This window comes from Nannobrachium achirus (assembly GCF_963921795.1).
Source record: "Nannobrachium achirus genome assembly, chromosome: 3".
NCBI classification, from domain to species: Eukaryota; Metazoa; Chordata; class Actinopteri; order Myctophiformes; family Myctophidae; genus Nannobrachium; species Nannobrachium achirus.
Window position 1 is genome coordinate 61,141,931 of NC_137812.1, and position 18,276 is coordinate 61,160,206.

The 18,276-nt window shown below is 40.8% G+C and overlaps 1 protein-coding gene across 3 annotated transcripts in view; it reads left to right on the forward strand.

The window, feature by feature from the left end:
* LOC308280912 (complement C3-like) overlaps nt 1-18,276 on the forward strand; it is an 89,120-nt gene that overhangs the window by 10,254 nt on the left and 60,590 nt on the right. The window contains exons 13-43 of one of the 3 annotated variants that reach the window (XM_080720975.1): nt 94-188; nt 467-658; nt 917-1,072; nt 1,678-1,807; nt 3,386-3,460; nt 4,004-4,201; nt 4,594-4,714; nt 5,003-5,091; nt 5,298-5,437; nt 5,832-6,050; nt 6,649-6,706; nt 6,809-6,898; nt 7,230-7,436; nt 7,779-7,857; nt 8,087-8,249; nt 8,597-8,692; nt 8,921-9,077; nt 9,310-9,395; nt 10,245-10,322; nt 10,790-10,945; nt 11,272-11,334; nt 11,674-11,755; nt 12,137-12,185; nt 12,826-12,916; nt 13,261-13,350; nt 13,491-13,593; nt 14,605-14,700; nt 15,993-16,085; nt 16,206-16,289; nt 16,763-16,904; nt 17,175-17,492. The exons of 1 other annotated variant lie outside the window; for it this stretch is intronic. In XM_080720975.1, the coding sequence (XP_080577101.1) occupies nt 94-188; nt 467-658; nt 917-1,072; nt 1,678-1,807; nt 3,386-3,460; nt 4,004-4,201; nt 4,594-4,714; nt 5,003-5,091; nt 5,298-5,437; nt 5,832-6,050; nt 6,649-6,706; nt 6,809-6,898; nt 7,230-7,436; nt 7,779-7,857; nt 8,087-8,249; nt 8,597-8,692; nt 8,921-9,077; nt 9,310-9,395; nt 10,245-10,322; nt 10,790-10,945; nt 11,272-11,334; nt 11,674-11,755; nt 12,137-12,185; nt 12,826-12,916; nt 13,261-13,350; nt 13,491-13,593; nt 14,605-14,700; nt 15,993-16,085; nt 16,206-16,289; nt 16,763-16,904; nt 17,175-17,316 (3,620 nt within the window). In that variant the 3' untranslated portion in view covers nt 17,317-17,492. Of the gene's footprint in view, nt 1-93; nt 189-466; nt 659-916; nt 1,073-1,677; nt 1,808-3,385; nt 3,461-4,003; nt 4,202-4,593; nt 4,715-5,002; nt 5,092-5,297; nt 5,438-5,831; nt 6,051-6,648; nt 6,707-6,808; nt 6,899-7,229; nt 7,437-7,778; nt 7,858-8,086; nt 8,250-8,596; nt 8,693-8,920; nt 9,078-9,309; nt 9,396-10,244; nt 10,323-10,789; nt 10,946-11,271; nt 11,335-11,673; nt 11,756-12,136; nt 12,186-12,825; nt 12,917-13,260; nt 13,351-13,490; nt 13,594-14,604; nt 14,701-15,992; nt 16,086-16,205; nt 16,290-16,762; nt 16,905-17,174; nt 17,493-18,276 lie in introns of those variants that run through there. One more of the 3 variants, XM_080720976.1, reaches the window with a different exon arrangement.

The window sequence follows — 18,276 nt, forward strand, 5'->3', positions numbered from 1 at the left end:
TGCTGTAGACATGGATGCATTTAAACAATTTGTTTAAGCAGTAAACCTAGCAGTAATTGATGTACATTTGTGTGATTGTTTCTAATATTTCAGGTGTGGACGCAACTGAACTGAAATTAGGAGACAACCTGAAGGTCAACCTGAACCTTCCCAGGAATGCACAGCCAAACCAAGACATCACATACCTAGTGAGTTAAGCTGTGTTTGAGACCCATGCGTCTGTATGCACTTACTTGTTTACTGTATCTGCTACTCCACTGGCTCTCAGCCGTTTCTGGTTCAGGGCCCACTAGAAATCTTGAAATATGTTCATCGTTTCATGTTCATTCCAATGATTAATCAATCGATTGTGTTCCTGCTTGAATCAATGGCAGTTCCTACCTTTCGCTATAACAATGAAAACTATTTTTTTTTCTTTTTTTAAAGATATTATTTATTAATGTCATATTATCATTCATGACTGCAGATCCTGAGCAGAGGCCAGTTAATCAAGAATGCACGTTTCCAGAGACGAGGCCAGTCCTTGGTGACTCTGTCGTTGGTCATTACCAAGGACATGCTACCCTCATTCCGCATCATAGCCTATTACCACATTGGAACTAATGAAGTGGTGTCAGACTCTGTTTGGGTGGATGTAAAGGATACCTGCATGGGTTCGGTGAGAGACAAACACGCATGTACACGCACACACCCATGCACGCACGCACGCATGCAAATTGCTTTCAAGTGTCACTGATGATAGCAGAGAACGGTGGTTGTCTCACTCTCAACTACTTTTGTTCAGTTTATTGTATGAGATTAAAGGAGGGCATTTACACCCTTTATAGGAAAATTCACTAATTGTTGCTGCTTGTGCATGAACTTATTCCAATATAATTAATTCTACCTCTCCCACTGTCCTTCCCTTTCATCATAGTTGAAGATAGAATCAGCCATAAATGTGCCATCGTTCGAGCCTCGTAAGAAGTTTGTTCTGAAGGTCACGGGAGACCCACAGGCCACGGTGGGACTGGTAGCTGTGGACAAGGGCATCTACGTCCTCAACAACAAACATCGTCTCACCCAGAAAAAGGTATTTTGTGTGTTGGGCACTTGAAGGGGCTTCTTCTTAAATTACAAAGGTGGTGCTTCCCAAAATTATTATTTTCTCGTTTTCACTGTTCAATACTGTATTTCTGAAAATCTGTTTAAACTAAAAAAAACACCAAACATCTTTCAGAAACCAGTCTGGTTTTAGGCCAGTGCGTCACAAGAAATGTCCCCATAGCTAAAGTCCCTAGCTGGTTCTAGCTTCTTTTATTTTTAGACTGCGATCATGTTATTTGTCAATTCTTTATATTTATATTTTGTCATTTACAAATCATGTTCTATCAATATTTGTATTGCCTCTTCTGGCTTCTTGCCTCCTCCTGGCACTTTGTTTTTATATTCTGTGTACTGTTTTTTGTATAGTTTTTAGACTTTGGTTAGGTCGTACCATAACCATTGTGTAATTTGCTTCCTCCGATCATGGGTTCACAGCGCTAAATTGTTACTTCTAATTCATATATTTATAAATAGTTCTAATTTATTGTATTCAAATTTGAGTTAATGTGGTTAAATCCCCTTTGTTTTGTATAATTAATAAAGCAAGCATTAAATATAATGTATTGTGCTTTGTGTTTGTGTGTGCATCAGGTGTGGGACCTGGTGGAGAAGTATGATACTGGCTGTACAGCAGGCGGGGGGAAGGACAGTATGGGTGTGTTCTCTGATGCTGGGCTCTTGTTTGTAACCAGCGCTGAGGACGGGACTCCATACAGGCAAGGTAAGGACACTTATCCTCTTCCTCCCCTCCACTTCTGTTCCTCTACTTATATTTTAGTTGTATCTTAATTTAGACAGACATTTGGAAAGCTTGGATGGAAACTGTGGGAAGGGGAAGGGGAAGAGGAAGTCATGATAATGCAGTTGAATGTGCAGATTGATTTGAAATGTATGCCAGTGCACAGCGGTTCATTCAAGCTCTAGTCTAGTGGGAGGCCGCTCTGATATACATACACACATACATGCACACATGCACTACCTTGGTAGTAGCATTCTCTTCCCCCCGCCCCAACCCCTCCTTTGTCTGTGTACATACATTTACCTTTTTTTTTTTTTTTTTTAAGATTTGTTTTTGGGCTTTTTATGCCTTTATTGATAGGACAGTAGACTGACAGGAAATGAGGAGAGAGATGGGGAATGACATGTGGCAAAGGTCATCCGGATCGGGAATCGAACCGGCGACGCCAGCAGGCATGATAGCCTAGTATGTGGTATGCGCCTTGACCACCAGGCCAGCGGGCACCCTACATATACCTTTTGATGCAGATATGTATTGTATTGAATATTACTGATGAATTGTTTGTCTTCCATTTAATCTTCAGACAACTTTAGTTAAAAACAAACATAAAAACACACATGACACAACCCTCTCTCCCTGTTACTAATACTAATATACTCCCTTAAGTCATATTTAATGTGTGCAGTCAGTCAGTCAGTCAGTCAGTCAGTCAGTCAGTCAGTCAGTCAGTCACTCAGTTCACTACTACCAAACTTAATTTCAAAATGTCATCGGCAGAGGCATGAAACTTGCTGAGCTCATTCATGCTCAATGAATGATGATCTTATTTGAGTGACCCTCTTTACTTATCCTCTAGCGCCACCCTCAGGTCAAAATATAAACATTTCCCACTAGATATCAAGTCACAGATTCCAGGTTGAACCCTATACTGATTTCTGTGACCCCATGGCTTTTCTTTTAGGTTTCCCTTTGGCCAATTTCCAGTTGTAAGGAACAGCATGGACTCTAGGGTGCTGTGTAGTTTCATAAATACTGTATATGTGGGGAACGGGAAGACTTCTAGACTTAACTGGTGAAGTTTAGGGGTAGCCGTAGGCTAGCTGAGGATGTCGCCGGTTCGACCCTTGGATGGCTCTGTGTACTCAAAAGTGTCCCTGAGCAAGACTCTCCTCCAAAACTGCTCATCGGGTAATTGCAGCCATAGTTAGAATGAGTAAATACATAGGAAGAATTTCAGGTATATACAAATATACTTCACAAATACCTCAACCACACGTACAGGGGATACCTTTCTTAGTTGTTGTCCTGGGTGTTTTCATTTGTATATTGACATACTGTATAGGGCTACTGCTCCCAGACACTAAAAATTTGTACTACCTGGTGGTAACTGGTACAGAATAACAAACAAAAAAGTGACAAAAATCGCATTGACATTTTTCTTTTGAGGATGATACATTCAACACACACACTTGGCTTAGTAAGTATAAAACAGCCAATAGGCCATTGGCTTTCATTCCATTGCATTCTTTCTTATTGTCAGCCTTTGTTTTGTATTTCCAGAATTAAAGTGTCCAGGCAGTGTCAGCGCAAGGAGGAAACGAGCCATAACCATAACGGATCTTAGGAGAACCCTGGGTAACTATTAACCACTTAGTTGACCCCAGGACTCTATACTCAGGTTTTCACTCTTATACTTTAGTACTCTCACTTTCCCTTTCTTTCTTTCTTTCTTTCTTTCTTTCTTTCTTTCTTTCTTTCCAGGACAATATACAATAATTCAATCAATTGAACATGAGCTCACGTAAACATGCCATATTTAGCTAGAAGCTCATTTCCATCTGTAGTGCCGCAAAAGTCCCACATACGCACAAACTTTCAAAATACCATACCTAATTTAAGCCCAACTAACAGTCTAATACCTATGTAAAGGAAGTATTCGCACATCCACTTCATTCGGATGTACCGTGCGTTGGACAGTGAAAACAGAAACAATCATGAAAAATCTATTTCATGAACAAAAAATCCTGCACACTGCTCTTGCTCAGCAGCCATTTTTTTATTTTATTTAAATCGACAAAGTCAAAGTCTAATACCTAACCAATTGAATATCTAAAGCCTATTTTGTAAGATTTAAAATGTATTTATGGTCAAATTGTTTGTTTGTCATCTCCCTCCCAGCGGGCCGGTACACTGATAAACAGCTGTATAAGTGTTGTGTGGATGGAATGAAAGACACCCCGCTGTCATATGACTGCCAGCGTCGCAGCGAGTACATCGGTGACGGCGCGGCCTGTGCTGAAGCCTTCCTGCACTGCTGCACAGAGCTGGCCAGCCAGAGAGCCGACAGTAAAGAAGAGCAACTCCACCTGGCTCGCAGTAAGAGACCGGGGGTCCCCAAACCCTTCATTTCAGCACTCCTAAAATGTTGTTGTCGGGTGGAAACCTTGAATGTCCAAAACCTTCCTTTTTTTGTTATTTTAAAAACAATTTAAAATAGTGAAAATAGTTGATCTACAAGGACACAACGCCTTTGTGTGCTTACAACATACAAATTTGAAACTGGGAGATACAAGGTTTCTGCCTGACCGTGACAAAAAGAAACATGTTGGTGTCTCCCAGCACGTACAGCAAGTACTCTCTGAAGTATATAAGTATATTCCCCAGCCCTAGTAGCTAGTAGTAGATAGTCCTCCAAAAATGGCATTTGGACAACAGGAGAGAGACAGAGATCAGGATAATGAAATATTCTTTCCTGTATTACAACATAGGTGAGGAAGATGATGATGGTTATCAGGACAGCAATGAAATTGTCACCCGTACTCAGTTCCCTGAGAGCTGGCTATGGAAAGATGTCCCACTGCCAAAATGCGACCGAAACAGTCCTAACTGGTGAGGAAAACTAAAACCTAAACCCATACATGCACACACGCACCACCATGGTAGTAGCATTCTCTGCCCCCTGTCCCCAATCCCTCCTTTGTCTGTACATATACCTTTTGATACAGATATGTATTGTATTGAATATTACTGATGAATTGAGAACAATGGACCACAATGGAAACAAGCCCCCAGGAGCTTTTTGTGTTATCCTTTTAGCATGACCAAAGAAGTATTCAATCAATCAAACTCACACACATGCTCACACAAACTCAGAGACTCTCCTCTCTTCTCTTTCAGTGCAACCACATCTATTGTGAGAAATGAACCACTACCAGATTCCATCACCACCTGGATAGTCACTGGAATCAGCCTGTCCAAGACACATGGTGAGAACTGCCTCCTCTTGCCTAGATAAAATGTCATACAGTATGTAATGATATTAATAATAATATTTGGTGCACAAATTACAAAGTGCTTTACCAAAAAGAAAGACAATCAAATCAAATCCAAATACAGCTCTGCAATTTTGAGTCTATGAAGTGTTTTTAGTCTTATCCCATCCTTTCTTCCAAATGTTTCCTCCCTCCTAAAGGCATCTGTGTAGCTGATTCATTGGCTATAGTCGTTCAGAAGCCATTCTTCATCGATCTCAGGCTGCCCTACTCAGCTGTCCGTGGAGAGCAGCTGGAAATCAAGGCCATCCTTCACAACAATGGTCCTGATGAAAATAAAGTAAGTTATGTTCCTTTGGGTTGTTCTTTGTTTAGGATACAGTATTGTCTGTCAGGACACAATTTCCAAATGCTTCTACTCAACATCCTGTACACTGGACCCTTTCATTATTTTCTTTGGTTCAAAATAGGTCATTTGTTGTGGAAAAGGTTGCGTGAAAAAGTATAGATTAGTCTTTATTTGGGAGCACAATTTGTCTCTTTAGACCTTAGCAGAGTATACTGTACCATATTGTCTAACCACAAACTGAACAGAAAACAACATGAAATACAAAACCCTGCTTAAGATTGTTATTGTTATTATTTCTATATCTGGTAAATGTACATACCCCATATAAGAGGGATATGCCATGAATATGTTTTGGACAATAAAGCTATGAACTTGAATCTCTTAGGTGCGTGTGGAACTCATTGAGGCCTCGGAGCACTTGTGCAGTGCGGCCTCTAAACGTGGGAAGTATCGGCACCCAGAGGTGACCATGGGGCCCTACACCACACGGTCGGTGCCCTTTATCATTATTCCCATGAAGGATGGCCGTTACCCTATTGAGGTCAAAGCCCAGGTTAAAGACTCATATCTCAGCGATGGAATCAGGAAGTTACTGCGAGTAGTGGTAAGCAAGACCGACTGCATTGTGTATTGGTATCCATTAAAAAACATAACTCCTTCCCACTGCAATGCTCTCACTGCAGGGGTTATACCCACCCCCCAATGTTGGTACTATGAGGTTTGGATGTGCCTTCTGCCACTTCTCAACCAGTCACAAGCAATTAATCTCTGCTCATTTTAACCAGTCAGAAGCGATTCAAAGTGTGGCAGCTGTTGCATGTTATGTTGGCTACTTGTTCTCACATGCTATGTACCATATTATGTTATTTACTATTTGCGTGTCCACAAATGTGGAGAGCATGTTGTTTAGACAGACACTACAGCAGGTGTGATAATTACCCAGCCTCGCGTAGCCGGCCCATTTCGGCCAAAAGATTTTTGCAACAGCGGATTCTTCCGATTTGTAGCACTTAATGCATTTATTTACAATCTATTTAGTTGATAATTTACCATAATTTGTTGACTAGGGTACATGCCATCTTCATGATCTTGCATGTCCCCCTGGATAAGAGTGTCAGCTAAATCTGTACATTGTATTTGTAGCTGGAAAAGGCTGATAGGCATGCTGTTTAATTAAGTGTTTACTTATTTATGTGTGCCAGCCTGAAGGAGAATTGATAAGTGAAGCAAAGCAGGTAACCCTGGACCCTACTAAACACCGTGAGTTAAATGGTTGGAATAAACTTTACATAAATATAAAATATTATGTATTTCATTAGAAGGCAACATGAACACTTTCCCTACTGTATGTCATTCATTCAGATGGCAGACAGCAACTAGTTATCAACAGTGGAATTCCTAGGAACGATGTAGTCCTAAACGCACCTTCCAGCACCCTGGTCTCATTAACAGGTGAGAGATCTGTCTGTCTGTCTGTCTGTCTGTCTGTCTGACTGTCTAATACACTGTTTCCCAAACAGTGGGTCAGGACCCGTTTGTGGGTTGCGGACACATTTTTTATGGGTCACGTTTTGTTTCCAACATTTTCTTTTCAATTGTTATTTTTTTAAGCCAAAGAAAAAAAAAATCTTGAAAAACATCAAACAAACAAAAACAAATGTTTGAGGAGTAGTGAAAATAGACAATCTACAAGCTCACAAAGCCATGCCTTGTGGGAACCAATGGTCTAATATATACTATATATATCTGTGTGTACACTTTATGTGCATGTTATTGTGTGTAGGTGGACAGCAGATGAGTGTGTTTGTAGAGGAGGCCATCAGTGGGAACTCTATGGCCAGTCTCATCGTACAGCCCAGAGGCTGTGGAGAGCAGAACATGATCTATATGACTCTGCCCGTCATCGCCACCACGTACCTGGACAAAACCAACAAGTGGGAAGATGTGGGTATTGACAAACGCAATGTAGCCCTTCAACACATCAACAAAGGTATAGGAATTAATGCAACTGACTGTTTAGTCATAGCAGTTTTCACAGGAAAGCTTGAACTAGAAAGCAATGGATACTGGCGATAGGGCATGCATCCATGCAGATATGAGCTTCATGTATGGATTATGACGACAGAGCGACATTACCAATAATATAGCCTTGATATTTAAGTTGAAGGACATAACTGTGTTCAATTATAAGTTAAGTTTTCTGAAAAACGTCAAATATTATTCACAAATTACAAAAACAAATGTGTTGCTACATACTGTACATGTACTGTACTACACTAAAATATGTTCCATCATCTCACTGACATTATATTTGTGTTTGTGTGTGTTTTAGGCTATGCAAACCAGCTTGCCTTCCGTCTCAAAGATGGGTGTTTTGCTGTGTGGACCAAGGGTCATGCGTGCAGCACTTGGTGAGCCCCGTCATACCTTGCCTGACTGCGCCAGACATCTCACACCACACTACAAACCACCCACCAGCAGGGGGGGGGTGATGTGCGGACTGAAGTGTCAGGCTACGTCATACCCACTTAAATAGATGCAAAGACATGTTGAACACTGATGCTAAACTTGTATTCCCCCTCCTCTCATCTACTCTTTTTGTTCCATTCCCTCTCCTCCCTTCACTTGCTCCTCCTACAGGCTGACAGCTTATGTAGTCAAGGTGTTTGCCATGAGCAGTAAGCTGCAGGTGCCTGTGCAAGACAATGTGATTTGTGACGCCGTCAAGTGGCTCATTCTCAAAACACAACAGCCTGATGGCATTTTCAAAGAAATCGGACGAGTGCACCACCGGGAGATGCAGGTATGTACTGTGCACTTAGTTACAATTTACAATGACAATTTAGACATTTAGCAGATGCGCTAGGATCAATTTGGTGCCAAAATTGAAAAAAAAGAACTAATACTTGCTTGTAATACTTGCTTGTGGCAAGTATATACTTCTGGTCAAATATTACGCCACAGTAAGTGAAAGTTGCTCAGTCAATTTTGTACTAGAGTTAAAGTACTTGTTTTAAAAAGTATTTATTTAAAGGAAATGCTTGCTTGTTACAATATAATCTCTTCATCCTGTTTGGTCAGCCTTTAATGGTAGACAGTTTTAGGGGTACCGGTATGTACTAAGAATGTACATTTACTCTGCCTATTTAGGGAAATGTCCTTGGAGCAGACAGTGATGCCTCTATGACTGCCTTCATACTCATCGCTATGCAGGAGGCGCGCGGTGTGTGTCATGGCAAGGTTAATGTAAGGAACTCACACACATGCACACAAATAAATGACTTGAAAATCTCTTACAAAGAGAGTTGGAATTAAGCAACATTAGCCATGGCAATAAGATACTAATCTTGAATGATAGACTTCTTTGAGGTGAGATGACTCTGTCATCCTCAAGACAGTTGTGTCTTCCTTCTCTTACCTTACAAAATACACTCTATCCGACGTCATAGTCTGTTCCTTCTACTATGTGTCCAGAGTATGGCAGGCAGCATAGACAAAGCAGTGGCGTACCTGGAGAAAAGAATGCCCAGCCTCACCAACCCATATGCTGTTGCCATGACATCGTACGCCCTAGCCAACGAAGACAAATTCGAAGTAGAAAGAAAACAGTTTCTCTACACATTTGCATCAGGTGACTTCGAATAACCATGTTAGCCTATACTACTGTGTGCGAGCATGCATGTGCATGTTAGATAGTTGTTTGTCCACATCTATAGACAAACTACTATTTTTAGATACTTTGTCTCATCAGCCTAGATACTTCTGCATCTGCCTTTAGTCATTCAGGGTCAATGACCGGTGTGTGTGTGTGTGTGTGTGTGTGTGTGTGCGTGCGTGCGTGCGCGTGTGTGTGCGCTCCTCAGACCTCAATCACTGGACTGTGCCCGGTGGTCATGTCTACACTCTGGAGGCCACAGCCTATGCTCTTCTGGCTCTTGTCAAGGCCCAGGTGAGCATATCTCACTAACTAAGTTCCAAACCTTTTCAGGATCAGGACCCACTTGAAAAATCTCAATCGATCAATTGTGTTGCGGCCATGGATCCTATAGTTCCTATTTATTGCGACCGAAGGTCTCAGTTTACTATTAGAAACGTCACAGCTTGTCCACGTCCGTCCGTATGTGTATGGGTTTGCCGCTCTGACATCATGCTCTGATCTCACTGTGATGTCAGGGGAACCACTCTACCAGAATGCGTTTGCCACTCTGACATCACGCCTGTGGCGCTTGTCGCCGTGAGGCGTCTTACTAGTCAGTATCACAATGAAAACACATTTTTCAGAACAAACACATTGACATGACATTTCTTGGAGCGGTGCAAACACTCCCAATGCTTGACTGAGTGTGTAGCTATGTACCTATGTATGAGCATGAGCTGCAGTACCGCTGGGTGACCAGTGGCAGGCCTGGGTGACCAAGTGGCGCTGTTTAGCACATTGTTTGGATTAGGCACCAAGATGGGTTCACAATGTGCACACACTGATAGCCAAAAAATAACAAAACACTAAACTAGTGTGGAGTTCATTAATTCCATAAACTAGCAGTAGTGTGTTCTATCAACCGTCTTCTTACTTTTGATTGCTTCTTGTATTATTCATTTATTTTATTGTATTCCATTTCTTTCTAAGTGAAAATATAAAGTGGTGATGTGTGAAGAGGTTGGTGTCACTTATCAAACTACAGTAGCAGATTGATATGTGCTACCACTGTCTTATACCTTACAACAATATTATGAGTTTACATTTCAATGATTCATCACTCAGCTCCTTTCTCATTTGTGTTCCTTTTTATGAATGAAGGCCTTTGAGGACGCAAACCCTGTGGTCAAATGGTTCAGCAAACAACAGAAGGTTGGCGGAGGTTACGGCTCCACTCAGGTAACACACACACAGGCAGCATGCACAGCACGCTCATTACAAACTTTCTCTCTGTTTTTCAGTTTGATATACCTACATATAACACAGTGTTTCTCAAACGTTTACATTTCAAGGTCTCCCCTTAACTCTGACAGCATAATTGGTTCCATTTGTACGCTGTTAGAGTTACAGACTTGTATGGGTCAATTTAGACCCCCATAAAGGAACCCACAGTCCCTTGAGTCCACTTTGAGAACCACCGCTATAACATACCGTAATCCTGTTTTCCTCTCTCCTTTGCATACTGTATAGTCCACAGTATGTCTCTCACTTTTTGTCCTTTCTTTACTGATAATTATTTTATTTTGCTCCCTGAACTACAAACGTGAAAGCCTGCATAAACAAGAGCTTCACTTCACTGTTACCTATAATTGTGTTGTGACAATAAAGTTGATTGATCACGGTCTCTTCGTCCCATCTCCTTCCAGGCGACCATGATAGTGTACCAGTCAGTGTCTGAGTACTGGGCCAATGCAAATGAAATAGTCTATGACCTGAATGTGGACATCTTGGTGCCTGGAAGAGCTAAGCCTGACTCTTTCAACATCAACAGAGACAACCAATATACAACTAGAACATCTAAGGTCAGACACAGACACACACGCACACAAACACGTGTGTGCGCGCGCGTGTGCACACACACGCATGCACGCACGCACGCACGCACGCACGCACGCACGCACGCACGCACGCACGCACGCACGCACACACACACACACACACACACACACACACACACACACACACACACACACACACACACACACACACACACACACACACACACACACACAAGCTACGTAGATTTCCCATTAAATGTGTGTGTGTGTGTGTGTGTGTGTGTGTGTGTGTGTGTGTGTGTGTGTGTGTGTGTGTGCGTGTGCGTGTGCGTGTGTGTAATCTTGGACAGATCAAAGATGTAAACCATGACCTGCAAGTGACAGCCACAGGAAGAGGAGAAGCAACTCTCACAGTGAGCATCACTCTCCAGCCGCACCTGCACTTCTGTTTTGTTTGTTTTTTTTACAAAGAAAATGCAATACAATAAAACCAAAAAAAGAGAAGAACCCCCCACCATCTCTCCATTCCGACATGTCTCCTTTCCGACACTAAACCTATCTCTTACCCTAACCCTAACCTTAACCTTAATGGAAGTGTTGCCACTCCGACAATAAGAAGTCACTGTCGGAGTGGCGACATGTTGGAATGGAGAGCGCCCCCCGAATGAAAGAGGCACTCTACAGTATGTTACACATTATCCTATAATATTTTGTTGATCATTATAACGTTAACTCTATTCATCTGCTCACAGGTGGTCTCACTCTATTATGCTTTACCAAAAGAAAAGACGAGTGACTGTGAGAAGTTTAACCTCTCTGTGGACCTCATCCCAGGTGAATTGGATGCTGTATGCCTGTGTGCAGTCTGTCTGTCATGTGTTGATCCGTTATAGCTGACAGTTTAGTGCAGTGGTATACAGTGTGCGGTCCCAGGGACCCCCAGTGGTCCTTGAGGGGGTTCCAGGCTAAATTGGTTTGTATACAATAGCATCAGAATAAATTTGACAACTTTATCCTCAGTCATAAAATCCATTCAGATGGTGGTCTGCGGACATCAATTTGGGGGTCTTTGAAGGTTTAGTTTTAGTGTGGCTGTTGTTTGTTTCTGGCTGCATATCCCTTCATTTGCTTGCTGTATGTTTGACTGCGTCCCTTTGTTTGAGCCTGTCCATTTGCCTGTTTGTTGTTCTTTACACTTCTGTTCATCTCCACCAGATAAAACCGTGGGAGAGCAGAAGACGTACAAGTTGAAAATATTGGTTTTGTAAGTAAAGTGAAAGACAAAGCTGTATTGTAGACTGATATTGTCTGACCAACAACATTATGTTTACTTCATCCTTGCTCCCTCTTCCCCTTCTCCTCCTTTCCTTCCTGTTCCTCCTTCTCATTTGTCTTTATCGTTTTCTCTTTTCTTATCTTTAACACTCATTTCTTTTGTATTATTATTATTATGATGATTATTATAATTTATGATTATTATTATTATTTTCCTTTCAACCTGTGTGGGCTTTATTTTCCTACTTCTCGACATCATGCTATTTGGTTTGGTGACTCAAATGCAGGTCAATTGAGTCTCCTACCGGTCATCAACTTATTGGCTTAGGAATGCTCCAAAAACAAAATAAATCTCCATGAATTTTTGGCCTAATTGTAGCCTAATGAATGTCAAAAATTTAAATGATTGGGAATCCTGCTGGAGCCGTAAGAATCCTCCCTGTTGGTCCCTGGCATATCTTTTCAAATGGCGGTCCGCGGGCTTATAAATAAAACAGTGTCAATTTGGGGGTCCTTGACATGAAAAACTTTGAGAAACACTGCTGTAGAGAATGATGTCAGACCGAGAGAATATTCACGCTCTGCTCATCCTTTCTTTTGACTAATCCATCCATTGTCTGTCTTCTCAGGTTTAAGGACAAGCAGTCAGATTCAGGAATGGCAATTTTGGATATTGGCTTGCTCACTGGATTTACTGTGGAATCAAAGGATCTGGACTTAGTAAGGGTCTAACCACAACACCCACCCACACACACACCCACACACACACACACACACACACACACACACACACACACACACACACAGAAAGGTGCATTAGAAAGAACATTATATCAAGTCGATCCATATTTCAACTTTGTTTTTAGTTTTTTATTAATGCACAACAGTGTCACACAAAAGCAGTGAAAATAGCAGCTCTACAATCGTCATTGTGAGCTTCTAGATCGGCTATTTATTTTCCTCATGTGGTTTTGGACATACAAGGTTTACACAGCAACCATATGCTGTACAGTACAAAGTGCATGGGATGTTAATGTGACATGTGTGTTTGTGTGTGTGTATAGTTAAGCGACGGAGTCGACCGAGTCATTTCAAAATATGAGATGAACACAGTTTTGTCGGAAAGAGGTTCCCTCATAATCTACCTGAACAAGGTAAGTCCAGCTCTCTGTATATACACTGTAAATATTGTATATCACTATCCCTCTCTCTCACACGCACACACGCATGTACGCACACACACTACAGTATAAATCTCCCTCTGGCTCTTACCTTGGCGTTTGACTTTCTCTAGGTGTCTCACACAAAGCCAGATGAGATTGTGTTTAGAGTCACCCAGACAATGAAAGTGGGCGTCATGCAACCCGCAGCAGTGTCCGTCTATGAGTACTACAATCGTGAGTTGACAGGAGCTCTCCCTCTGCCACTTGCTCTGTCGGGTTACACACACATACACACAATCATATACAACAAACCACATACATCATGCAATAATACATACATAACATCATACAAAAAATATAGGCTTCATATGAAATAAATACATCATACAAAAAATGTGCATCATACACAAATACACTACATCAAACATAAACATAGATTTATGTAGCACAAACAAATGAGGTTGGCACTTTTATCAATTTCATTGTGTGTTTTGTTACCATGGTTTCAAGATGTCAAGTCAATGCTGGAGATGTGGCGTACGGGTACGGCATGGATTTCTACAGAGAGGGCAATTCTTTCAACATACCGTAAGATGCTGCATTCAAGTTCAGGGGAGTTTGGACAAGGCAATTCTCTTGAATACTGCCTTTCAGATATGGCAGATGCAGAGGAGACTATAAGTCACCCCTCCAATAAAGAGCGTGCAGACCAGTCGAGTGCTCCAGTATTGTTTATTTGGGTAGTCTCCTGAAGTGCCCAGATGTTGTTCTCTTTCAGACACGTGCACACATAGACATCAAAGGGGGCTTGAGCCCCTGCCCTTTTACCCGTCTGCAAAAAGTGCCCTCTCCAGACCATTAATGCAGTTTTCACTATGCTGAAAGAAATTCAAATGCCCCCTTTCCATGCCATATCTGAACGCAGTATTCAAGAGAATTGCCTTGTCCAAACTCTCCTGAACTTGAATGCAGCATGTTATGTTGAAAGAATTGCCCTCTTCTGTAGAAATCCATGCCGTACGCCACATCTCCAGCATTGACTTGATTATTCAGTGTGGTAGCAAGCACCTCTAAGCTCACGACGTGTTGTGAGCGTCAGTGTTTCGTTTTTACATTTGTTTAGTTCTATCTGTCCATCTGTAAATATAACAGGTATCTCTCTCTCTCTCTCTCTCTCTCTCTCTCTCTCTCTCTCTCTCTCTCTCTCTCTCTCTCTCTCTCTCTCTATCTCTCTTCTCCTCGTAGAGAAAAAATGTGTGAAATTCTACCATCCAGTGAGGCAAGAGGGAGAGCTGTTAACGCTCTGTCGAAAGAACGACGCCGAATGTACATGTGCTGAAGGTCAGAACAATAACGCCGCCTTTCCTGTGGTGTAAAAAGTACTCAAATTCTTTACGTATCAATACAGCAATGTAGAAACACTCCGATACAAGCGAAAGCCCGGAATTCAAACTTTACTTGAGTAAAAGTACAAAAGTATTGGCATCGAAATGTATTTAAAGCACCAAAAGTAAAAGTGCTCATTATGCAGAATGTCCCTGTTTCAAGTTTTCAAATGTAAAGACATCTTTTGAAAATGGCCAAGTAACTGTAGTGGAATAAAAGTACAATATTTGCCTCTGAGATGTAGTGGAGTAGAAGTAAAGGTACTGAAAATTGAAAATATTCTAGTAAAGTACAAAACAGAAAGTACTTGAGTAAATGTACTTAGTTACTTTACCCCACTGCTCATTTCCATACAACGTTATGCACCCGTATTGTCCGACTTGCGACACGGCAGCGCAGTCACTACTGATCTTCTACGGCTTTTCCTTTTTGTTTCTCTGTAATATCATATCATATCGTCGTTGTCGGGTGGAAACCTTGTATGTCCAAAACCGTTCATTTCGTATTTATCATTTAAAACATGAACTAAACTAGTGAAAACAGCCGTGTGAGGCGTTGCGTGCTTGTAGATCTGCTGTTTTCACTACTTTTGTGCGACGGTCTTGTATGATTGAAGCAGGGCTTTACTTTATGCAAAAACATACAAATTTGAAACTTGGAGATACAAGGTTTCTGCCCGACAGTGACGATATTGATGTTGCTATTTCTGCTATTGTATATACAGTACATACAAAGTATCTGTAAACATGCTATTTTTTTACACTCAAACGTTATACATACAGTACATAGCTGAGATAGAATATCGTCGTTGTCGGGTGGAAACCTTGTATGTCCAAGACCGTTCGTTTTGTATTTATCAATTTAAAAATGAATTAAACTAGTGAAAATAGCAGATCTACAAGCACACAACGCCTCGCACCGCGAGGCGTTGTGTGCTTGTAGATCGGCTGTTTTCACTACTTTTGTGCGACGGCCTTGTACGATGAAGCAGGGCTTTGCTTTGCGAAAGAACGGACACATTTGAAACTCAGAGATACAAGGTTTCCACCCGACAACGACGATATGTAACTTTAATACTTGGTAGGCTACCCTAAAATAAACTCCAATGACATAAATTCTGTATGTTTTGACTGACACTAGATATTGTAATAATACATTTTCTTCTCATTGATACATAATCTCAAACAGAAGCTCATTCACCCATCGCTCACATACTGTATTTAATTTGTGAACAAATGCATTTCTAGAGAGCTGCAGTATGCAGAAGAAGGGCAACATTAACAATGATGAGCGTTCTGCAAAGGCCTGTGAGACTGCAGTGGGCAGTAGCATAGATTTTGGTAAGTGTCCCTGTTAGCGTGTGTGTATGTGTGTGGGTGTGCGTGTGTGTGTGTGCGTGCGAGCGTGCGTGTCTTTGTACAGTAAACTGCTCTAACAGTGTGCAACCTGTCTGCCTTCAGTGTACAAAGCGAGACTGGAACAATTTGAAGATGCTAAATCCACGGACATTTACCATATGCGCATAGAAAACGTCTACAAGCCAGGTAGATATGCCTCCTCTCTCTTATAGGTTGATCTATTTTAATTGACTCAATTTAACATTTGCCGTCATTTCATGTCCCCAGCCAAATTTGTTTATATACAGTAGCATCAAAATGTAATCACTTATACATTCAATCTACAAGCTCACAGCGTGTCATGAATCATGATGAATTAATGTGGAAAATATTCACACACACAACTAATTTGACAATATATGAAAAATAGTCAGGAATTTAAAAAAGTTAAAGTTTCTATTCTTATTTCCATTTTAGCTCTGTACTAGCCTTTCTATTTCACATTTTAACACCCACATCTTAACATTCTGTATACAGTTGATCTAGTATCCATTTGTACAGTTAAATTAACACTGAGGAATGTACTGTGTAAATGGAAGGGTTTTATTCTACGTTCCATTGAATTATTTTATATTAATGCATGCATTTCATTCACTTTTTACTTTATATTCATGTTACAGGAACTGATATGACTGCAGAAGGGCAGCTCCGTGCATTTCTAAGTTTCCAACACTGCAGAGAGTCTTTGGGATTGACAAAAGATAAGACCTATCTGATCATGGGCACATCAAAGGATATGTACAGAAATGATAATGACCCAGGGTGAGTTTGCTGTATGTTGTAGCTGTTGTTTTTTAAATAGTTTTCATTAAACATTATTTTCTTTTATACTACCGTATATACTGTGTGAGTTATCTTACTTTTTACTTTCTATTTCCCCACATTTGTTCTGTGCCCCAATTGTTCGGTTGTTGTTTCTGTTCATGTCACAATATTGAAAAATAAATTGTATGTGAATGTCCACTGTAGAATTATGTTTATCAGTACTATAACGATGATCACAAAATGTATTTTCCTCTCTTTTGTCCGTAGGTACCAGTATCTGCTGGGTGAGAGGACATGGATAGAGCATTGGCCCTCTCCAACAGAATGTCAGGGTGATGAATCCAGACCTGTCTGTTTGGGCTTGCAGAAACTGGTGAACTACTTAACATACATTGGATGTCCAGATTAGTTCAAAGCAATATGTTTTCCTTTCCTGACTGGCACATTTTCACTGCTATAAGGGAAGTTACATGTAAGCTACTCATTTTGTGTTGTGTGCAAAAACATGTCCCGATGTTATATGCACGTTGGGTCAACTGCTGTTGTTTTTAAATGTGCTATATAAATAAAATTGACTTGACTTGACTTGACTTGCACTCGCATCTTCATTAAACTGTGTTGGCCCCTCATCACCAGTGTTAATTTTGTCGACTAAGACTAAGACTAAAAGACTAAAAGACTACAAGATTTTGATATTTTGTCGATAGACTAAAACTAGACTAAAACAGTCCCAAAAGACTAAGACTAAGACTAAGACTGTTATTTGTGTTATTCAAAAGACTAAGACTAAATCTAAGTCTAAGACTAATGGCTGCAAAAAATTACACTGGCATTTAACTGCAATGAAATTAAAGGCAAATACATATTTTATGTATGTTTTATTTTGACCAAGTAACAGGCAGTAGAAGACAATGACTTGTTCATAATTATGTGGTTATATTAGGCTAAAAACCTATCCTAAAAGACGAAGACTAAAAGTCTAAGACTAATCCCAAAAGACTAAGACTAAGACTAAAATGTTTTGATATTTAGTCGACTAAGACTAGACTAGACAAAAATTATTTCAGAAGACTAAGACAAGACTAAGACTAAACGGTGTGTTATTCAAAAGACTAAGACTAAGACTAAATCAAAATTTGCTGAAAAAATTAACACTGCTCATCACATGGTCTGTCTCATACTGTAGCTCCTAATCACATGGTCTGTCTCATACTGCATCTCCTTGAAATGGGTACTGAGTGTTCTCTGACTAGTTCTCATGTAATAACTTGCCTATTCTGCGAGGAATGTTCACAAAAAATAGCAGATCTACAGGGCAGGGCAGCTGTTAGGGGTTAAGGGCCATGCCTTACCCCTTATCCCTAAACTC